At 52.0% G+C, this 17,230-nt stretch overlaps 6 protein-coding genes across 6 annotated transcripts; 3 read left to right on the top strand and 3 right to left on the bottom strand.

The window, feature by feature from the left end:
• Positions 1-92: 92 nt before the first annotated feature.
• Positions 93-1,501, top strand: N7459_008092 (adenosine kinase; the record flags this gene model as incomplete). Its single annotated transcript, XM_056947260.1, has 7 exons — positions 93-144; positions 207-222; positions 281-431; positions 490-831; positions 887-1,224; positions 1,286-1,399; positions 1,465-1,501. 7 exons carry the CDS (start codon positions 93-95, stop codon positions 1,499-1,501), a joined length of 1,050 nt encoding a protein of 349 aa, XP_056796770.1.
• A 1,242-nt stretch (positions 1,502-2,743) lies between these two features.
• N7459_008091 (uncharacterized protein) lies at positions 2,744-5,645 on the bottom strand (the record flags this gene model as incomplete). The annotated part of the gene is made up of 6 exons (XM_056947259.1): positions 2,744-3,778; positions 3,836-4,977; positions 5,035-5,209; positions 5,273-5,399; positions 5,461-5,547; positions 5,617-5,645. 6 exons carry the CDS (start codon positions 5,643-5,645, stop codon positions 2,744-2,746), a joined length of 2,595 nt encoding a protein of 864 aa, XP_056796769.1.
• Positions 5,646-6,112: 467 nt separating this feature from the next.
• On the top strand, positions 6,113-7,001 carry N7459_008090 (uncharacterized protein; the record flags this gene model as incomplete). The annotated part of the gene is made up of 3 exons (XM_056947258.1): positions 6,113-6,457; positions 6,534-6,623; positions 6,678-7,001. 3 exons carry the CDS (start codon positions 6,113-6,115, stop codon positions 6,999-7,001), a joined length of 759 nt encoding a protein of 252 aa, XP_056796768.1.
• A 545-nt stretch (positions 7,002-7,546) lies between these two features.
• Positions 7,547-10,322, bottom strand: N7459_008089 (uncharacterized protein; the record flags this gene model as incomplete). Its single annotated transcript, XM_056947257.1, has 3 exons — positions 7,547-10,013; positions 10,073-10,127; positions 10,199-10,322. 3 exons carry the CDS (start codon positions 10,320-10,322, stop codon positions 7,547-7,549), a joined length of 2,646 nt encoding a protein of 881 aa, XP_056796767.1.
• Positions 10,323-12,447: 2,125 nt separating this feature from the next.
• Positions 12,448-15,326, top strand: N7459_008088 (STE11 family mitogen-activated protein kinase kinase kinase; the record flags this gene model as incomplete). The annotated part of the gene is made up of 4 exons (XM_056947256.1): positions 12,448-12,632; positions 12,692-12,765; positions 12,820-12,971; positions 13,020-15,326. 4 exons carry the CDS (start codon positions 12,448-12,450, stop codon positions 15,324-15,326), a joined length of 2,718 nt encoding a protein of 905 aa, XP_056796766.1.
• Positions 15,327-15,729: 403 nt separating this feature from the next.
• Positions 15,730-16,953, bottom strand: N7459_008087 (mitochondrial 54S ribosomal protein uL5m; the record flags this gene model as incomplete). The annotated part of the gene is made up of 3 exons (XM_056947255.1): positions 15,730-15,853; positions 15,914-16,606; positions 16,703-16,953. The coding sequence occupies 3 exons, from the start codon at positions 16,951-16,953 to the stop codon at positions 15,730-15,732; spliced, it is 1,068 nt and encodes a 355-aa protein (XP_056796765.1).
• Positions 16,954-17,230: the final 277 nt, after the last annotated feature.

The raw sequence follows: 17,230 nt of genomic DNA, 5'->3' as shown, positions 1-17,230 counted from the left end.
TTTTCTGCCGACCCCTCCATCCTCCCACCTTGGTCTTGTCCCTCCTTCTCTTACTCCCAATTCTACTTGCTTCCCATAGATCTTTCGTCAGAATGGCTGCTGCTCAAGCTTACCCCCTACTGTGTCTGGAGAATCCTCTCCTCGGTGAGTGCATCATATCTCTATATACTTGAAAATAGAATGCTGACAGGGCTTCATGTTTCTAGACATCCAGGCTCGTGGGTACGAAATGACCTTCTATTAGGCTCAACCGGATCAGAATACTGACCTGATTTTTCAGTGATGCCGCCCTTCTCGAGAAGTACGGTCTCAAGGACAACGATGCCATCCTTGCCGAGGACAAGCACATGGGCCTCTACGAGGAGCTCATTGCCCGAGATGCTAAGCTGATCCCCGGTGGTGCCGCGCAGAACACTGCCCGTGGTGCTCAGGTATGCAAGAGTTATCTTAATATCTACGTCAGCAGATGAGCGTTGACAATCCTAAAAGTACATGCTCCCCGATAACTCCGTCCTGTACATTGGCTGCGTCGGCAACGACAAGTACGGCGAGACCCTTAAGAGGACCTGCGAGGAGGCTGGTGTCCGCACTGAGTACCGTGTGGATGAGAGTCAGCCCACTGGAAAGTGCGGTGTCGTTATCACTGGCCACAACCGGAGCCTTTGCACTCACCTGGCTGCTGCCAACGAGTACAAGCTCGAGCACTTGAAGCAGCCTCACATCTGGTCTCTCGTTGAGAAGTCCCAGTTCTACTACGTTGGTGGCTTCCACCTGACTGTCTGCGTCCCCGCAATCCTGGCCCTCGGCGAGGAGGCTGCCGCTAAGAACAAGGTATGTACCTTGGAGATACATGGAGCGGATGTTTTCTCACCCTTGAACCTTGTAGATCTTCATGCTCTCTCTCTCCGCTCCTTTCATTCCCCAATTCTTCAAGGATCAGCTTGACAGCGTTCTGCCCTACACCGACTACACTTTCTGCAACGAGACTGAGGCGCGTGCCTACGCCGAGAGCCACCAGTGGGGTACCGAAGACGTCGTTGAGATCGCCAAGAAGCTCGCTCTGCTCCCCAAGAAGAACACCCAGCGCCCGCGCGTTGCCATCGTCACCCAGGGTACCTTGCCCACTGTTGTCGGTATCTCTTCGGCCGACGGCTCCGTCGAGATCAAGGAGTTCAAGGTCCACGAGGTCTCGAAGGAGGCCATCAACGACACCAATGGTGCCGGGTAAGTTCTGCCCTCTATTTTCGCAATCATAAGCGTATCAACTAATCTCATATACTTCTAGTGACGCCTTCGCTGGTGGTTTTTGCGCTGGTATTGTCTCTGGCAAGTCTCTGGAGGACGCCATTGACATGGGTCAGTGGCTCGCCAGCAAGAGCATCCAGGAACTTGGACCTTCGTGAGTTTTGTCGGAATTGAAGATCAAAATTCATCCGAAAGAGAGGCTAACCCGGAATTTTGCAGCTTCCCCTCCCCCAAGCAGACCTACTCCCGGTCTTAGATGACGGTTGTGCTGCAAGCCAAAAAAAGTAGACATGAAGATTTTCAACACACAAAAGATCTTTACTTTGGAAGATCGCGGTGTCGACCAATAGTACATTGGTTGAACCTGCACCACCTATCTTTGGATGATTCAACCCTCTATACCCAAATGTCTTTTCCTTATCTATCTTCGAATTACCTTAACATCCCGACTTAACGTCGTGAAATAAATCGAAGGGCACATGGTGCTTTTGAGATATCTGCTTCTTTCTTTTCCTCGCAAACTACAAACTACCGTTTCCCTATCCTTCTTCACTGTTCCTATATGACCACTTAACGTCATGTCACGTTGCCATACGTCTATAAAGCATTGAAAGAGTATTCACATGACCTGGATTGGCCCACACGAGCACTGGAATCAAGTGCCTCGTTTTCAACAACGATTTAATAAATTATACACATTCTGAATGGCTTCAATCACCTACACAAAATTACTTCCGCACCTACGTACTATACGGAGTGGAGCACGCGAATGACGCTGAATGCAATTCAGGGACTAGGATAGAGAAGTGCTTTGAAACACCCAGAGCCTCACCAGCCGCTGCGTATCTCACGCACTTTTCATAACAGCTCCGTGCTATCATCTCATTCTCCTGCTCAAACTGCCAGAAACAAAAGAAGGGCTAACGAGAAAACAGAAGTGGCTTTTGGGTCATGGGTGGACGTCATTTCACGTAAAACAGCAGCAGATAAAAGGGTAAAAAGGTAAACTGAACTGACACGAACGTATCCTCCGCCGAAGCGCTTAATGGGCAAAGAACAAATCGCCAGACTTTTCCACTGTGTGGCGTGTTGAACGCGCAGTGCATGCCATTATCTGCAAGGCGAAAAAAAGACAACTGCCACAGGGAACTGGGGATATTGAAGATCATAAACTTGTTCCGAGGGACCACCGCCTGACTTGCCGCGCGATCAAAGCACGGCAGACAGCTGGAAACTGGGCTCTAATGGCGGCTCATCTGGTATCAGTATGCAAATAGGGACCACAGAGAGCATGAACTTCCTGTGTATTTGCTGGTAATTTGCATCGTCAAGTGAGTATCAGAGCACCAGACCAAGTACCTAGATAACTGAGAAGTTTCCAGTTGCACGACTTAGGTCATTGTCATTGGTCGAAGTTCCTCGCTCAGTTTCTAAGGTGTTTGGCAGATGCACAGATGTGTATCATACTAGTCATGAAAAAGGATGCATGTAGGCCAAATCAGCCTCCTTGGCCACATGGAGGGGTTTGGCCAATTGCACCGAGCCGCGTTGCTGATTTGCGGTGGGTGCTTATTCCGGAACTGTAGGGGCCTGCACCCGAGGCAAGGCTGTTCGCAATGAAGGCATCGTTCGCCCATGACTGATTTGGCATACCACTCGACATAGACTGGCTAGGGAGCTCGTAGGAGCCGAATGTCATCCGGCCTGAGCCCTCTCGATTCCAATGACCGGCGGAAGAACGGGATTGCGTAGTGGTCAGATTGGACGGAGGAATCCATGAAGAGGGTACAGATCCAGTATGGCCAACAGTGCTCGAGAGCGGAGTTTGGGCCATCAGGCTGTGTCTAACTAGTTCATTGGCAAGCTGGTCTTGAGGCGGGGATCGTCTGGAGACATTGACGTTGGAAGCAGTCATTGGGTGCATCGGAGAAGGTTGGCCAAGACCAGGAGGAGTTCGAGGCGAGTCACCATCTCTCAGTGGAGCCGGAGACGAGGTATTCCAGATGCTTGGGATGCTGGGGAGGACAGGCAGCGGCGTGTAGGACTGAGATAGAGATGCACGCAGAGACTCCGCCGCATTGGCAGCCGGCGGCCCAAGCCCAGGAGGAGCAATGGGCGTGCTGAGCGGCTGGGAGTTCGTTTCGGAAAAGGGGAAAGCACTTGCATGAGACTTGTAATGAGTGGGAGGGGTAGGCATATCCCCGGTGTCATTCAAAAAGGCAAAGTGATCCATGGCGCTCGGTGCATTCTCATATGTGTCAGATTCCACCAATCGCTCGACATCTTCCACAATGCGGTGCATATTAGCAGACATAGATGCCGACGCGGATTGAGAGCCGCCAAACATGCTACGAGCCTCAGCAACGGAATTGGAGTCTTGGGTTGCTTGCGGAATGTCTTCTCGTTCGATGTTTGCAGTTGAAAGAGTGTGCTGACGAGTATGAGGGCTGGAGAAGAACTGAGAAGGCAGCCCATCTTCCTGATAGATGAATGTTTTTTTGTCTTCATCATCGACTAAGCAAACGGGAATTTTCTAAAGTCATGTTAGCAAGCTCTCGTCTTTCTGATCTTTTCCAAATGCAATCCTTACATTTCTAACGACCAAATCAAGCCCGTCAATGACAAATTCCCGAATTCGATAAAGCATTTCCATGTTCGGATGGCTTCTCTCAACACCAGGATCATTCATGCGAGGCTTGACCTGGTCAGCTGTACCGACAAATCGGCGAGAAGTAGCCGCTTGTTCGAGAGGCGCAAAGCCCAGGCTCTCCTCGTCCTCTTCTAGAAGGTAATCAATTTCAGGGAGATGCACGACATCGAATGTGGACGCAAGGAGGGTCAATGTGCCTGCATAGATCTTCCAAAACTCCTGGATCTGGATGGAAAGAGCCGAGTCCTTCTCTTGCTTCTGTGCAATGAGAAAATCACTTGTGGTGAGAAGCCAGGAGCTGTAGTTTCGCAAGGCAGGCAAAATCCGACGCGCGACGACCGTCACCCTGTCTGGTCCATTTTTTGTTTCTTTGCTGCTCGAATCCCCCACTGCAAACCGCTCTAATTCAACCAATAGAATCTGTAACAGCGTGAAGAAGGTCTTCACATTGATCCGCTGGAAGAAGACGCGTGCATTGGAGACGGATTCCGCGGTGGAGCGAGCTCGGGCAAAGTCTTCCGCAGCAATGTTGACGAGACACATTTTCTGAAGCGTGCCTTCAAGAGATCTCTCTCTGATATCAACGGCGAGCTGACTCATCACTTCACTTTCGAGTTCATCGTGCTCGGGAAAGTCATTTCCTTTGTAGCATTCGGCGTGGAGATAAACGAACCAGGGAGCCAGGGCTCTACCAGGAATACCGGCGTCTTCAGGGCGAATCAACTCCCGCTTTGCCCATGCGTTCATCACCTTTCGAAATTCAATCTCCAAGTTTCCCTTGGCCGACGGATGTGGTTCCTGAGCAGACAATGCACGGTAGAGATGGTATGTAGCTCGCAGATGGTTGGTATCGGCGAGGGCAATGACAGCCAGCTGATTGTGCGAAGCGCCTGAGGCGGGGTATATCACCGAAGCCAAGTCATAGTATCCGATTGCGGGACCCCAGTTGCGGTCTTTGGTGACAAGTTCAGTTTCCCGATAGCGGGAGAGGTCGCCGAGCCGAATGAGTGTTGCATGGCAGGACTGAAGAATGCGCTTACGCAGACCGGAGGTAACCATGGATGGAGACTGCGCCGACAGGTCTAGAAAACCAAGGAGTTAGTGGCATGAATTTGGTATCAAAAGTGGGCTTTGCATACTCTCGAAGCTGAATTTACGCGCCACTTTCTCCAGTTCCAGAATTCCTCCAAAGTGCGAGGACAGATGCTGGATGTATCCCCTGTAGAATCGCTGACTCGATTTGATAAAGTCCAGGTAGTGCTTCTCGAGCTTCCGTTTTTCGACTGGCTTCTTCTTTGCCGTCTCCTCGCGATACTATTAACGTCGCGTCTGTCAGCTACAGCAAGACGGATGCCCAGTGAAGTATCTCCCACTCACGCGAGAAAGCAGCTTGCGAAACCGATTATTGAGTTTCAAGTGCGCATCCCACAAGCGGCCCTCCACATCGGTATCGCGGGCGGTATCGAAATCGAGGAGGATGACATTCTGGCACACAGTTCGGAACCTAAAGCAGAGCTCATGTCAGAGCGGGTCGGGCGGCGCAGGACAAAGCAATGGTAACCCACTCGGTCAGAAAGTGCGAGATCTCAGCAAAGGTAGGCTCCTTTTCAGCAAGGCAGCGCAATAGTTCTCGCTCAGCATCAAGCGCAGTCCTGTACGCGATCCGTTAGATACCCTTCACTAAATCATCATTCACACAGACAAAGAGACGAAAGACTCACTGCCACGCATCCTGGAACGAGGACGCCATGCTCAGGATAGGATGTTGGCCTGTAGACCTCCACCGTAATCCTCACCCGTCAGATGGCTCTGGCTGGATGGACGTCTGCGGGCGAAGGCAGCAGTGAACAAGCCATCAGTCCGACCCAGGGCGTGGAGCGAAGACGATCGGAAAGAAGATTATCACCAGAAAATGCGTGGAGTAAAGCGCGGCATCTTCCCCTGTGGCGGCGGGCGCTGATTGGCGGGCGGTGTGGCTGGTGGAGCCACCTTGCCGGTGCGCCGATTGTCCATGCGAACATCCATTTCGTTCCATGCGCTTGACTGTGTACCCTGTGCATCCATTGATTTTGTCGAACAGGCAGTGGTGATGCCATGGTCAGATGCACTGCCATAGTGCAGGGCCCATTCAGCTAGTCCTTGCTGTGGTCTACTGCACCAAGCCCCGCCAAGCGGATCTATCACATCCCGAGGGGATCTGCTCGACACCGCAACACGATGTTGAAACGCTCGCGAAGCTGTTCAAAGACCCCATCGCTTGAACCTGAGTCACAGCCAGGGTCCCCGTTTTCTAATGATACAGCCTCACCACCTCCGGAACGAAGCAAGATCTTGCGGGACACGGTTCCTGTCTCCGAAGTGATGCATTGTGCCTTACCACCGCACCGCGAGACCCTATCGTTCACATCCTACGAGGACTACGAGGTGCATTATCTCCAGTCTCATGTCAATCGCTGCTCGCAGTGCAGCAAAAACTTTCCAACCAGCCATTTCTTGAGTCTTCATATCGAGGAGAATCACGACCCGCTGGCAGCAGCACGAAAGGAGCGCGGGGAGAAGACAGTGAGTGCTGCCTATCCCAGACGAGCTTCAAGGAAATATAAATCAACTGTTACTGATTATGAAATGAATTATCTAGTATAATTGCTTCGTTGAGACATGCGAGCGGAAATGCTCCACTCCACAGAAACGGAGACTCCATCTCATAGATAAGCATATGTTCCCAAGGGTAATTCCTGATTATTTCACTTATGCTGAGAAGCATTCTACTAACTGAAACTAGAGCTACAATTTCTACATAGTCAATGATGGTCTGGACAAGCAGACTTCCCTGCTGAAACCCATGAACAGTGACAAGAACCGGCGACGCATATCTACATCATCCATCTCATCGGCCCATGAAGGTAGACTGCGACGTCGAAGCTCTGCCTCTCAATCGAATATTCCAGCAACCAGGCCGTCAGTATCAACCAATCAACCAAAAGCCCAACAGGGCACATCTGATGATATGGAAATCGACGAGCTGGAACGGTCCATGTCGGCACTTCGATTTGTGCCTGCCAGCGTGACCAGAAACCGTGCCAAAATGAACCAGAAACACTCATGAAATGGCCAAAAGATCCACTCAGATTCATTAAATGATTTGATAACTGGTGCAGAGAAACATATTCAATGATGCCCTTTGTATGGAATAATGGTTGCCGTATATCTGGAGTGTAAAAAAGCCGGCATAGAAGTGTCAAACATGTTCCAATTAATCATAACCACGCCAAACATGTGGGCCTGGAAATTCCCTTGCCCTAGCTGAGAACGCGCGTCACCGGGTATAGACAGCAATCACAAGTGACGAAGTCATTATACATACAAAACAAGAAAAGCCCCACGACACCCATCTCCATCCAAAGACCCAGTCCACACATGCACATAACTCCGCTTGATATCATGTACGTCAGAAAAGAAAAGCAATCAAATCATTATAAGAGCCAGGTCGCAGCGGTCACCGCGATTTGACAGAGATGAGTTTGTCATCACTGTCGCTCATCTATCGTTTATCAGGGACCGCAGTGTATGTCACTGCTTTCAGCTTCTTCATGGATATCTCTCAACAAGGCAAGAGCCCCAGAGGAATGGGAGCAACAGAGATAGGGCTGCTCAGCTCTCAAGCATGTCCGCATAAGCATCCAAACTCGACCCAACCAGGTCCACAATAGCCCAGCTAGTATTACCCTTGAAGGTCCGGGCCCAGACCCGAACAATGGCAACGCTCAGTTGCCGCACCTTATATGGACTAGTGACGAAATCCAAGTCGGGTGCCCCTGGCGGATCAACGGCCATCTCGGTTTCATCCATCATGCTCTTGATCCACAACAGGAGCTTCCGCTCATGTTCAGATAACCTTTGCTCAGGCTGCGTGCCAGGAATGACAAGCAGCCATCGACTCAGAAGAAAGGCGCATTCCAGACTACATAGTGAGTGCTGGATACTCCAGAAGAATGAGTGTGTCCGCGCAACAAAGTCGATCCCCAGTCGTACTGGGATGGAGAGGGCGTGAGCTGAGTGTAACAACGCCATGATTAGACGAGGGCTGCGGACTATTGGTGGTGACTCGCTCAAGGCCCCTGCAATCTGCACTGGATCTTGGGTAATCAGATGGCGGCAGGGACCTAGGTCAATATGTAATCGAATGTATGCAAGCCCTAGAAGAGCAGTAGAAGTGAATGCAATTGGCCCCGCCGGGTTCTGAGGGTCAATGCTAGACTCCGGCGTTCGTTTCCATAGAGCCTTCCAAGCACTTAACGAATTATCCAGAACATTTAGATCTTCTTGCCTCAAGCTTGTGCCCTGCATGTTTGGCGCGGATAGACAGAGCTGACGAGCGAAGAATATCTGCTGGATAATGGCATGTATAAGGATGTAGTTGCCAAGGGGGGATATAGGTGTTGAAGGGAGAGAGGTAGATGATTTCAGGAAAAGACGAGCAAACGCATCTTGGAAAGGGACTTCCGAGCCTTGCCGGGAACGTTGAACTCTTCTCCACTGAGCCACATTGTTTGCCTTCCAGATATCGTGAGAGCAGGGCATATTCAACTTCAGCTCTCCATTCAGGATGAGTGGAGGGATGTTATACATGATCGAGTGAAGATTGAAGAAGCAGTAGACGATGAGTTTCGTCCGCCTGTTTCCTTCTCTGCGCACCCACTCTTCCCAACTAATGGGCTCTGGAGGAGGAGGTGGCTCTGCTAGGCCGTGTTCTCGAACCAGCCTTGCCAATGTGCTCTGTAAGGAGAGTATCTCCCGCAACAGCTCTGGGTGTCTCTCCCAGGAAGCAAATACAGTAAGAAGCAAAAAAGTTCGGATCACCTCCATGTGGGCATCCGAGTCATCCGGTGTATAAATTGACAGATTGATGGGAGGATGTGGTATATGGGTTTGAAACGGACTGCTTGCCGAGTTTGAGATCATGGAAGATCCGCGCGAGTTATGAAAACCCGAAGATGGGGAGATGTAGTTCCAGGTTGGATGGGAGACCTGGCGACTGTCCCTTCGACGCAGACGCTCCAGCAGAATTGCTTTTGCTGCGTGGAAAAGCTCGATTCCGCGCCCATTCTCAAATCGGTAGTGGGAGCCAGCCGCCGCCAACGCCAACGTAAGTTCCGGGGAACATTTGGCAATGGACAATGTGGGAACATGCACGAAAGGGAGATGTTCGTTTAACCCGTTGATATACCCAGCAAAGAAGCGGGACAACGCATGCCGCGAGGGGGGCACAAACCCCTTTGGGAGGACAAAAGAAAATTCTTCCAACTTCGAGATAAACACTTGCCGATCTGTGTTAGTGATATCCCACGCGGGCCGTGAGCTATCATCTGAAAGGCCAATCCGATCTTCGATCTCGTGTGACTCCGGTTGAAGAGAAGGTAATCGAGATCCGAAGTTCGAAAAGGACGGCGGATCGTCCGCCTGCACTCGTGGGTCACTCATCGGATCCCCACCCAGTCTCGTTGACGTGGATGCCTCCCGGACTTGCAGCTTTGAATCGATAGACAGACTGGGCGGTAACATGGGTTCCTCGACCGAGGAGAATACACCGGAGTCCCAGTCCGATGAAAGGCCTACGCTTTCCAGAAAGACCGTGAAGTCTTGCACTGGGTCCCCAAGGTCAGTAAGGTCGAGAATTGAAGGCTCTACACCATAGCTATCAGCGATTGCACGCTCCGGGGCTTGCGGAAGAGATTGCGATGGCGTGTCGATTGAATGCGAGGGTTTCCGAATTGCATCCAGGCTTTCCTGTTCACCTTCCAAAGCAACATGGCTAGCGGCATGTGATAATAGGTTCAAGTCGTAGCCCCAGGACGGATTGAAGTGCGTGGTCTCTACTATTGGGGGCGGCTGGACCTGCACTTCCGGCGGAGGCGGCGGGACTTGGGTATGGACGGGGATCGCGTCGGCTAGCTCTAGCATGCGCGACTCCGGACGCCCGGGCTGGATTATGGTCGACTGAATTGGAACGTCGTGATGATGTGCGGTTTCATGGCTATTGTGGTTGTGCGTGCGATTTTCGCGACTAGCTGCGCTCTCTGCCGGATGGACCAAACGCTCATGCCGCACTAGCAGGTCACTGCGACATCCACGATATAAGCAATTGGGCTCGGCTGGCGGGGCATAAGCCTGACGTACCTCCGGGCAAAAGACTTGGAGCAGATGTCACATGAAAAGGGTTTCTCCTTTGTATCTGTTGTGCCACATTAGAATCCGGGAACTGGCTGGGCCGGGCGATAGGTGGCCTTGAGGGGGTTACTCAACGGGTGCGGAGATGGCGTTGGAGATGCTCGAGGCGGGCGAAGGAGCGGCTGCAGTATTCGCAGGAAAGCGATTTTCGGTGCGCGGCGCCCTTTTTCTTGGCCTTTGCAGATTTATCGTCCTCCATCTTGGGGGAGTTGGGGTTCTGGGGAGACGCGAGGGGGAAAGAATTTGAGGCTGTTCGCTGAGCGGGGAAAAAATAGGCACTGTGGGGTTTGGATGAGGGGAGGCCGGGGGGCAGTCACGTGGCGCTGGACGAGATCGCTGGTTGAGGGGGACAGTCTTTCCTAGAATCCACCATCTGGATAGTCGAGGGCGAAGAGGGTGAGGGTGAGCGAGGGTGGGTGAGGTCGTCGGGGGAGTGCATCGTCTGGCGGCTGTGACCAGTCCAGAGCGTCCGGAGTATGCAGCGCGGGTTCCACCAGTGCGGAGGCTGCGTCGGAAACGCATGGGAGAAATGCGGAATTGAATTTGCGTTGGAGCCTCTCTCTGCCCTATACTACTGTATAGTCGATGCAGGATAGGATGTGGAACAGGGATGGGGACCTCCATTAGCAAAAGCATTCTGATTCTTGTGTGATGAGTAGGCACTCAATGTCTGCTTCTATAGATCAAGGCTTCACGGCCACCTTGTTCTTCTCAATCACTGCCAAACTATAGTTCGGCTTGATGAGCTGGTCTATGCTTGTGTCCAGAATCCATTTTCCGTGGATGTAGTTTCTTTTTCCTTTTGTGTCGAGTGGGATTGGTGGTGGTGACGGCTGCCGATTCAGTGGAGATGCTGCCAGATGGAGGGCTGCAAGTATTCTGCTCCTTGGCTTGATTGCTGGGGAGTAGCAGTTGGCTGCGAGGAATTGGATAGATGGCAAATTGTTGATCCAGAGGCCGGTAAAGGAAGTTACGCTGACGCTTCACCTACACGGGGTCTGAAGAGTCCAAGGTTGTATTGGCAGAATCCTATGGATTCGCACATTATCACTATCCACATTGAAGGTTGGGTCCCATCTTCATTACATACATCAGTCATATCTATGGGTAGCTCTCGGCGCTATCTACATCACTCGCGCTCGGGGAAGATATAAAAACGTGATACTCATAAGTATTTCGTGATATCATAGAGACCAGCTTGACATTGGCGATTCGAATGATAGATATGGGAGCCGACTGCCTCATTGACAGAACGATCTGGGTCAGTATCCATATAGACACTCCTGGGGGTAGCAGTGGACACGGATCATGAATATTCAACCGTGTGCTGACAACCTATCAGCCTCGTCAGATCGGGACTCGTCTCAAAAAGTGGTCAAGCGGTTTCAGTCTATAGAGCCGCTGTTTCAGTGGTGGAGCCGATACCAGACCGAAGCCGCCCGAGATACAATGTGGTGTGCGATCCGGGAAATATCATCAGTCTCACAAAAGAGGTGAATGTCCAAGTAGAAGAGTGGTCACAGTTCTAGCGCGAGGTCGTAGGAACCCCCCTGGTGAATCAAGGGATGAGACATAATACCTCCAATGGCACTGAGTTGGCACATACTTGCGTGAAACGCGTGGGGGAAACCACGCCCACGCCACCCCTGGATGCACTCTCCGGGTTTCAGTGACTTCTGCCGGGGTGCTACAAAACCAGCTGCGTCGCCCCTTTCTCGTCGTGGTTGCGTTGATACATCTTGTCCACTCAGACTGCGATCGGAGTGGGGGAGTTGGTCGATAACGCCCAGACCACACGGCAACACTAAGTGGTTCCTCCGATCTTCCCCCCCCCCCCCCCCCCAAAAAAGCTCAGACGTCGCGATCATCTGCGGTCAGCCGCTTCCCTTGTCCCCTTCGTTTCAATCTTCATTTCAATCCAGCCCGCCAGAAGACAATACTGCTTTGTCTTATTGTCAACACGGTCAGTCTCCCCATCGTTGTCCTGTGTTCTCTGCATCTGCCCAATGCCATGCGTTGTTCGTGACCGGGGGTACCTCATCGCCCCTCCCGGCCCGCCCCATCTTACTTCCGCGGACACAAGCGAGACGCGAAAAGAGCTGTATATGAGCTGAACGAGCTAACAGAATCCCAGGCACCCGAGACTATGCGCTGACCATCACTGCCTCCCTCCGACGGCTCCGTATCGTACCCGGTGCGAAAGGCCCTTGTCCGCAGGCGGAGACAAGGCTGCTGTGACTGGCAGCAGTTGCCAGCAGCATCAGAGAAACCAGAGAACGAGACCGACGAGTTCACTCAGATAAAATCCACGATCCCCAATAACCATGCTGGCCTCCAAACTACAATACTCTGCTCCATTGGGGGTTCCAGGGTCACAGCCATCAACAATCACCTATCACCCCAACTCTCAACGACCTTCGACGGCAACAAAAGTACAAGATGGAGTGGGATTCACAAGCCCGACCAAGTCAGAATTCTCTGACGGCCAAGATGAACTCGCGACAGTGCGGTGAGGCGTCCTTCCTAGCAGGCTGCTGGAAATAGTGCGATATTCTGACTCGTTTCCAGGTCTTGGGATGAGAAGAAGGTTGTCGCGTGGTTGCATAGTATCAAATGTGGGCAGTATGAGCCAATATTCAGAGGTACTTTCTGCTTGTTATGCTTCCTGCAATGGTCAGATACTGATGGCAGACCAGCGAACAATTTCAACGGTGATAACCTCATTGACTGCGACCAGAAGATACTGCAGGAGATGGGCATCAAGAAAGTGGGGGACCGAGTGCGCATCTTTGTCGCTATCAAGCAGCTTCGAAACAAATCCATGGTGAACCCAAGGCAGAAGAACTTGGTAGGTGATTTCGATTCTATGACCCGAATGTGTGTTAACACCTTATAGGACAAGCTTGCCGCGATGGAGGCCGCAGCATTGTCCTCTGAACCCTCTCGCCTATCTAGCCGACTGCCGACTCTGAGCAACCGTCGCATGTCTCAACTGGTTGAGGATGGCTTTGGATATCTAGGAAAATCGTCATTCCAGCCCGCATCTCCTCCTGGGGGTGAATCAGATCGCTGGCGTAAAGATGGTTACCTAAACCAGCCCTTGTCAGGCGGCTCGGCGTCGGGTCGTAACCCCAGCACGCCTAATGATAGCAATGGTCGGGGAAGCTCACACCCGCGCAACCCGAGCCTGGACGGTTTGACTATGGGCCCCCTTCCACCCAACTCGCCAGTGATTCGTGTGATCTACACCGGTGGCCAAACGAAGGTACTTGATATCCGACACTGCAAAACTCCGGATGAGGTCATGGTTGGCGTGCTTAAGAAACTTCAACTCCCAGAGCATCAGTATAGGAACTACTGCTTCTATGTCTTGGATGGCTTGGATCCGGACCTGTCAAATTGCAGGAGGCTGACTGAAACCGAGCTCATGGAGATCTGCGAGGGTGTCAACAAGTCCGAGCGTGGTCGGCTCATTCTACGCAAGATTCATGCTGGGGAGCCAGATCTCGAGGAGCTTCGCCGTGCCTCCCAGCTTGCAGTGGATGAAAGCTCCGTTACGCACAAACTTGCCCTGGACAAATCAAATCCTCGGCAAAAGCACAAAATCCAGCAGCTCACTGGGGAATCTTGGCATATCATCAACACCAAGCAGCCGGTCTCTCCCGTAGGCCCGCGGCATCGCCCGTCTACTTCCAATGAGCATGAGCAGCAGTCACCAAATAACGATCGCAACCCCGTAGCTAAGCTACGGTCATTCTTCGGACAGAGACCGCCAAGCGAAATGATTATCCATGAGCTTCAGTCCTTCTTCCCGAGTCATGACCGGGAAGATATCGAGAAGACTGTGCGCAGATCCCAGCGCCTCAGTCGTGCAGCAAGCCGTCTGAGTGTTGTCAGTAACTACAGTGTGGCTTCAAGCTTGAAAGACGCGCCCCCTCTGCCTCCGTTACCGACAATCCCGCCTATGCCTAATATTGCCGATACTTGGTTTCAACCTCAGGGAGGCGTACAAGCTGCGCGGGCTTCACGGCCGATATCCACTAGATTCAATCTGCCACAGGCCTCATACCGTGATTCCATTGCCTCAAGCTCTCTTCATCCACTTCAAGAAGAGTCCCCAATTGAGCCTAATCGCAAGTCGTATGTCTCACTTGACAGTGGGTCCGACGAACCAGTCCTGTCACGGCAGAGCATGTTGGATGAGAACGTTAGCGTTGCCGCTACCGATGGCGGTTCCTTCAATGATCGCTTGAGCATGATCGTTGCCGAAGACGACGAGGTAGAAGAAGAGAAGGAGGAAGAGGAGGATGCAGGCCTCACCGACTTCTTGGCGGGCAACAACTTCGCTCCTAAGAACTGGATGAAGGGATCATTGATTGGCGAAGGTTCTTTTGGCAGTGTGTTCCTAGCTCTCCATGCCATTACTGGAGAGCTCATGGCTGTCAAGCAGGTCGAGATTCCTTCTGCCACCAAAGGCACAGAATTCGACCAACGCAAGAACAACATGGTCACTGCTTTGAAGCACGAAATCGAGCTGCTGCAAGGAATGCATCATCCAAACATCGTGCAATACTTGGGAACTGCTGCCGATGACCAGTACCTAAACATTTTCCTGGAGTATGTGCCTGGTGGCTCCATCGCCACAATGCTGAAACAATACAACACCTTCCAGGAGCCGCTGGTGAAAAACTTTGTCCGCCAAATCCTGGCAGGCCTTTCGTACCTGCACAGCCAGGACATTATTCACCGAGACATCAAGGGAGCCAACATCCTGGTGGATAACAAGGGCGGTGTCAAAATTTCTGATTTCGGTATCTCCAAGCGTGTGGAAGCATCCACTCTTCTCGGCTCCCGCGCCAGCAGTGGCGGCGGCGGCCACATCCACCGACCCTCCCTCCAGGGAAGTGTCTACTGGATGGCACCGGAAGTAGTGCGGCAAACTGCCCACACCAAGAAAGCCGATATCTGGAGTCTGGGCTGTCTGGTTGTAGAGATGTTCATCGGGGCGCATCCCTTCCCCGACTGCAGCCAGCTCCAGGCTATCTTTGCTATCGGTAGCAACCAAGCCCGTCCACCTGCCCCTGAGCATGTGAGCCAGGAGGCGGTCGAGTTCCTCGACATGACCTTCCAGGTTGATTATGAGCAACGCCCCAGCGCAGACGAGTTGCTGAAATGCAAGTTCTTGGCTATGCCTATAGCTTGAACCCGATGCCAGGCTTCCTTGTGTCTGTACATACAATGATCTTATGCATTATGGTGCTTTTGTTTTGGTGTCTTGATACAGCAGTGCTGGGTTTTCTTCTTTCGGTAGTGCAATTAAACCGCGACTTTATTGTCATATGTTGCTTCTGTTCCAAAGTTTAAGACGAGCAACATCACACAGATCGAGATTCAAATAGGCATTGAGCTATGACTGGTAAATTTCGCTTGATATGAAAATGATCTTGAACGAAGATAATGAAGATAATACACAAGTTGGTTGAATCACAATGGCCACTATTCAGGCCACTCTAAAGTTACATGGTGATAGGAACACAAACCCGAGGCAGAGATTATAGAGAAGTCCACAAACATGTCAGCAGTATTCAGGTAATCCGCCTGGCACTTTATTGAACAATCTTTCCGTAGAAGGGAATGCCCATAGCGCTCAAGAGGAGCCGAGCATCCTTGTCCGCCTTGGCGGTAGTATGAAGGGTAATGTGACAACCAGGAATCATCTTGGGGGGGTACCTGGCAACAAGTTAGAGTCGAAGCACATACAACTGCAAAAGATCCCATAAATCGACTTACATGTCGTAGTTCACCTCAATTTCTGGGAATGTGGCCACGTTCTCCGGTTCCAGACCGAAGCTAATGTTTCCACTGCTGTCGCCACTGCTACCCTTGATACCGGGCCAATCCTTGATGCGCGGCAGGACCACATCAATCAATTTGCCCAAGAAATGATGCATGGTCTCACCACGCAGCTCCGCCTTGACGGCAACAGTGTCACGGCCAGGGGCAATGCTCCACGTGGCGACGCTAGTCTTCGACTTGAAGGTCTCCACGCGCACATTTGAGATGGCCTGGATAGCTATACCAGCAACGTGCAACCACGATGAGTTCTCCTGTGCCGCATTCTTCACGTAGCTGTGGATTGTGATGCGCTCGATCTTGGGGATGTTATTGAATTTGATGGGCTTCCGGAGTAACCGCAACACATCACCACCACGAGGTCCGCGAAGAGGACGGTTCTTGTGGTAGGGAGAGCTGTCATCCCACTCACGCAAACGAGGTGCTTTCGGAGGAGGCTTGAAGCCTGGCGGGGTGTGCACATAGCACAAGGTCATGATGTCTGATGCGACAGTCGTGTTGTACGTTTGCTCTGTTCGGGGAAGAGCGAATGGACCTGGGACGAACAGACGGGAAGAAGGATCAGAGGGGGCAGGAGGCTGGTGAGGGTGGAGGGGACCACGATCGTATTTTGGGGACCGGAATTGGTATCTGCAAATGGGCAATCAAGGTCAGTTATACACTCACTTCCTGGCTGCAGGTCCGCTGTCACACGACTGGGAAGTAACAAGCAGCAGAATTACCTACCGACTCCGAGGAAGCTGGGCCTTGCGACCTTTAGCCCTAGCAGCTGGGTCGAATCCCTTTGCTGCATCTCCAGACACCTGTGTGGTCAAAGAAGACGCAGTCTCCAACTCATCAAGCTGGTCCGACAAACGCCTTGTAGGGGCCTCGTCAGAGGCATTGCGGAGCCCTAGAAAGGCCTGCGAACGAGCGGAGGGCACAAAGGCCCGAGGCAATGCCCTTGCTAGGTATCTGGATGGCTCCCTGGCAGCCATTCTTAAGGGATGTGAGATGGGTGACATCAGGGTTCAATCGGAGTAGCGACGCGGCCGAAAATTGCTTGCAAGCCGCAGTCACGTGTGGAATCTTGATGCCTCACATATCGGGCGTTATCCCAGGTGTCAATCCCGCTGCCCCGCGGAGTGATCAACATGCTAGCTTCATTTGATCAGCCCGCGATCTCTTCTCGAATCAACTCGCATGGACGCGTTAGTCTCATCTAAGTGGTCCTTTTCCTCAGCCCGTGCCCGCATCAGAAGAATTTGGCAGATG

Source organism: Penicillium hispanicum, assembly GCF_028827665.1.
Source record: "Penicillium hispanicum strain IBT 35686 chromosome Unknown utg000007l_segment0_segment0, whole genome shotgun sequence".
Lineage (NCBI taxonomy): Eukaryota > Fungi > Ascomycota > Eurotiomycetes > Eurotiales > Aspergillaceae > Penicillium > Penicillium hispanicum.
Note: the sequence above shows the minus strand (reverse complement) of the source record. Positions and strands in the feature narration are given on the sequence as shown.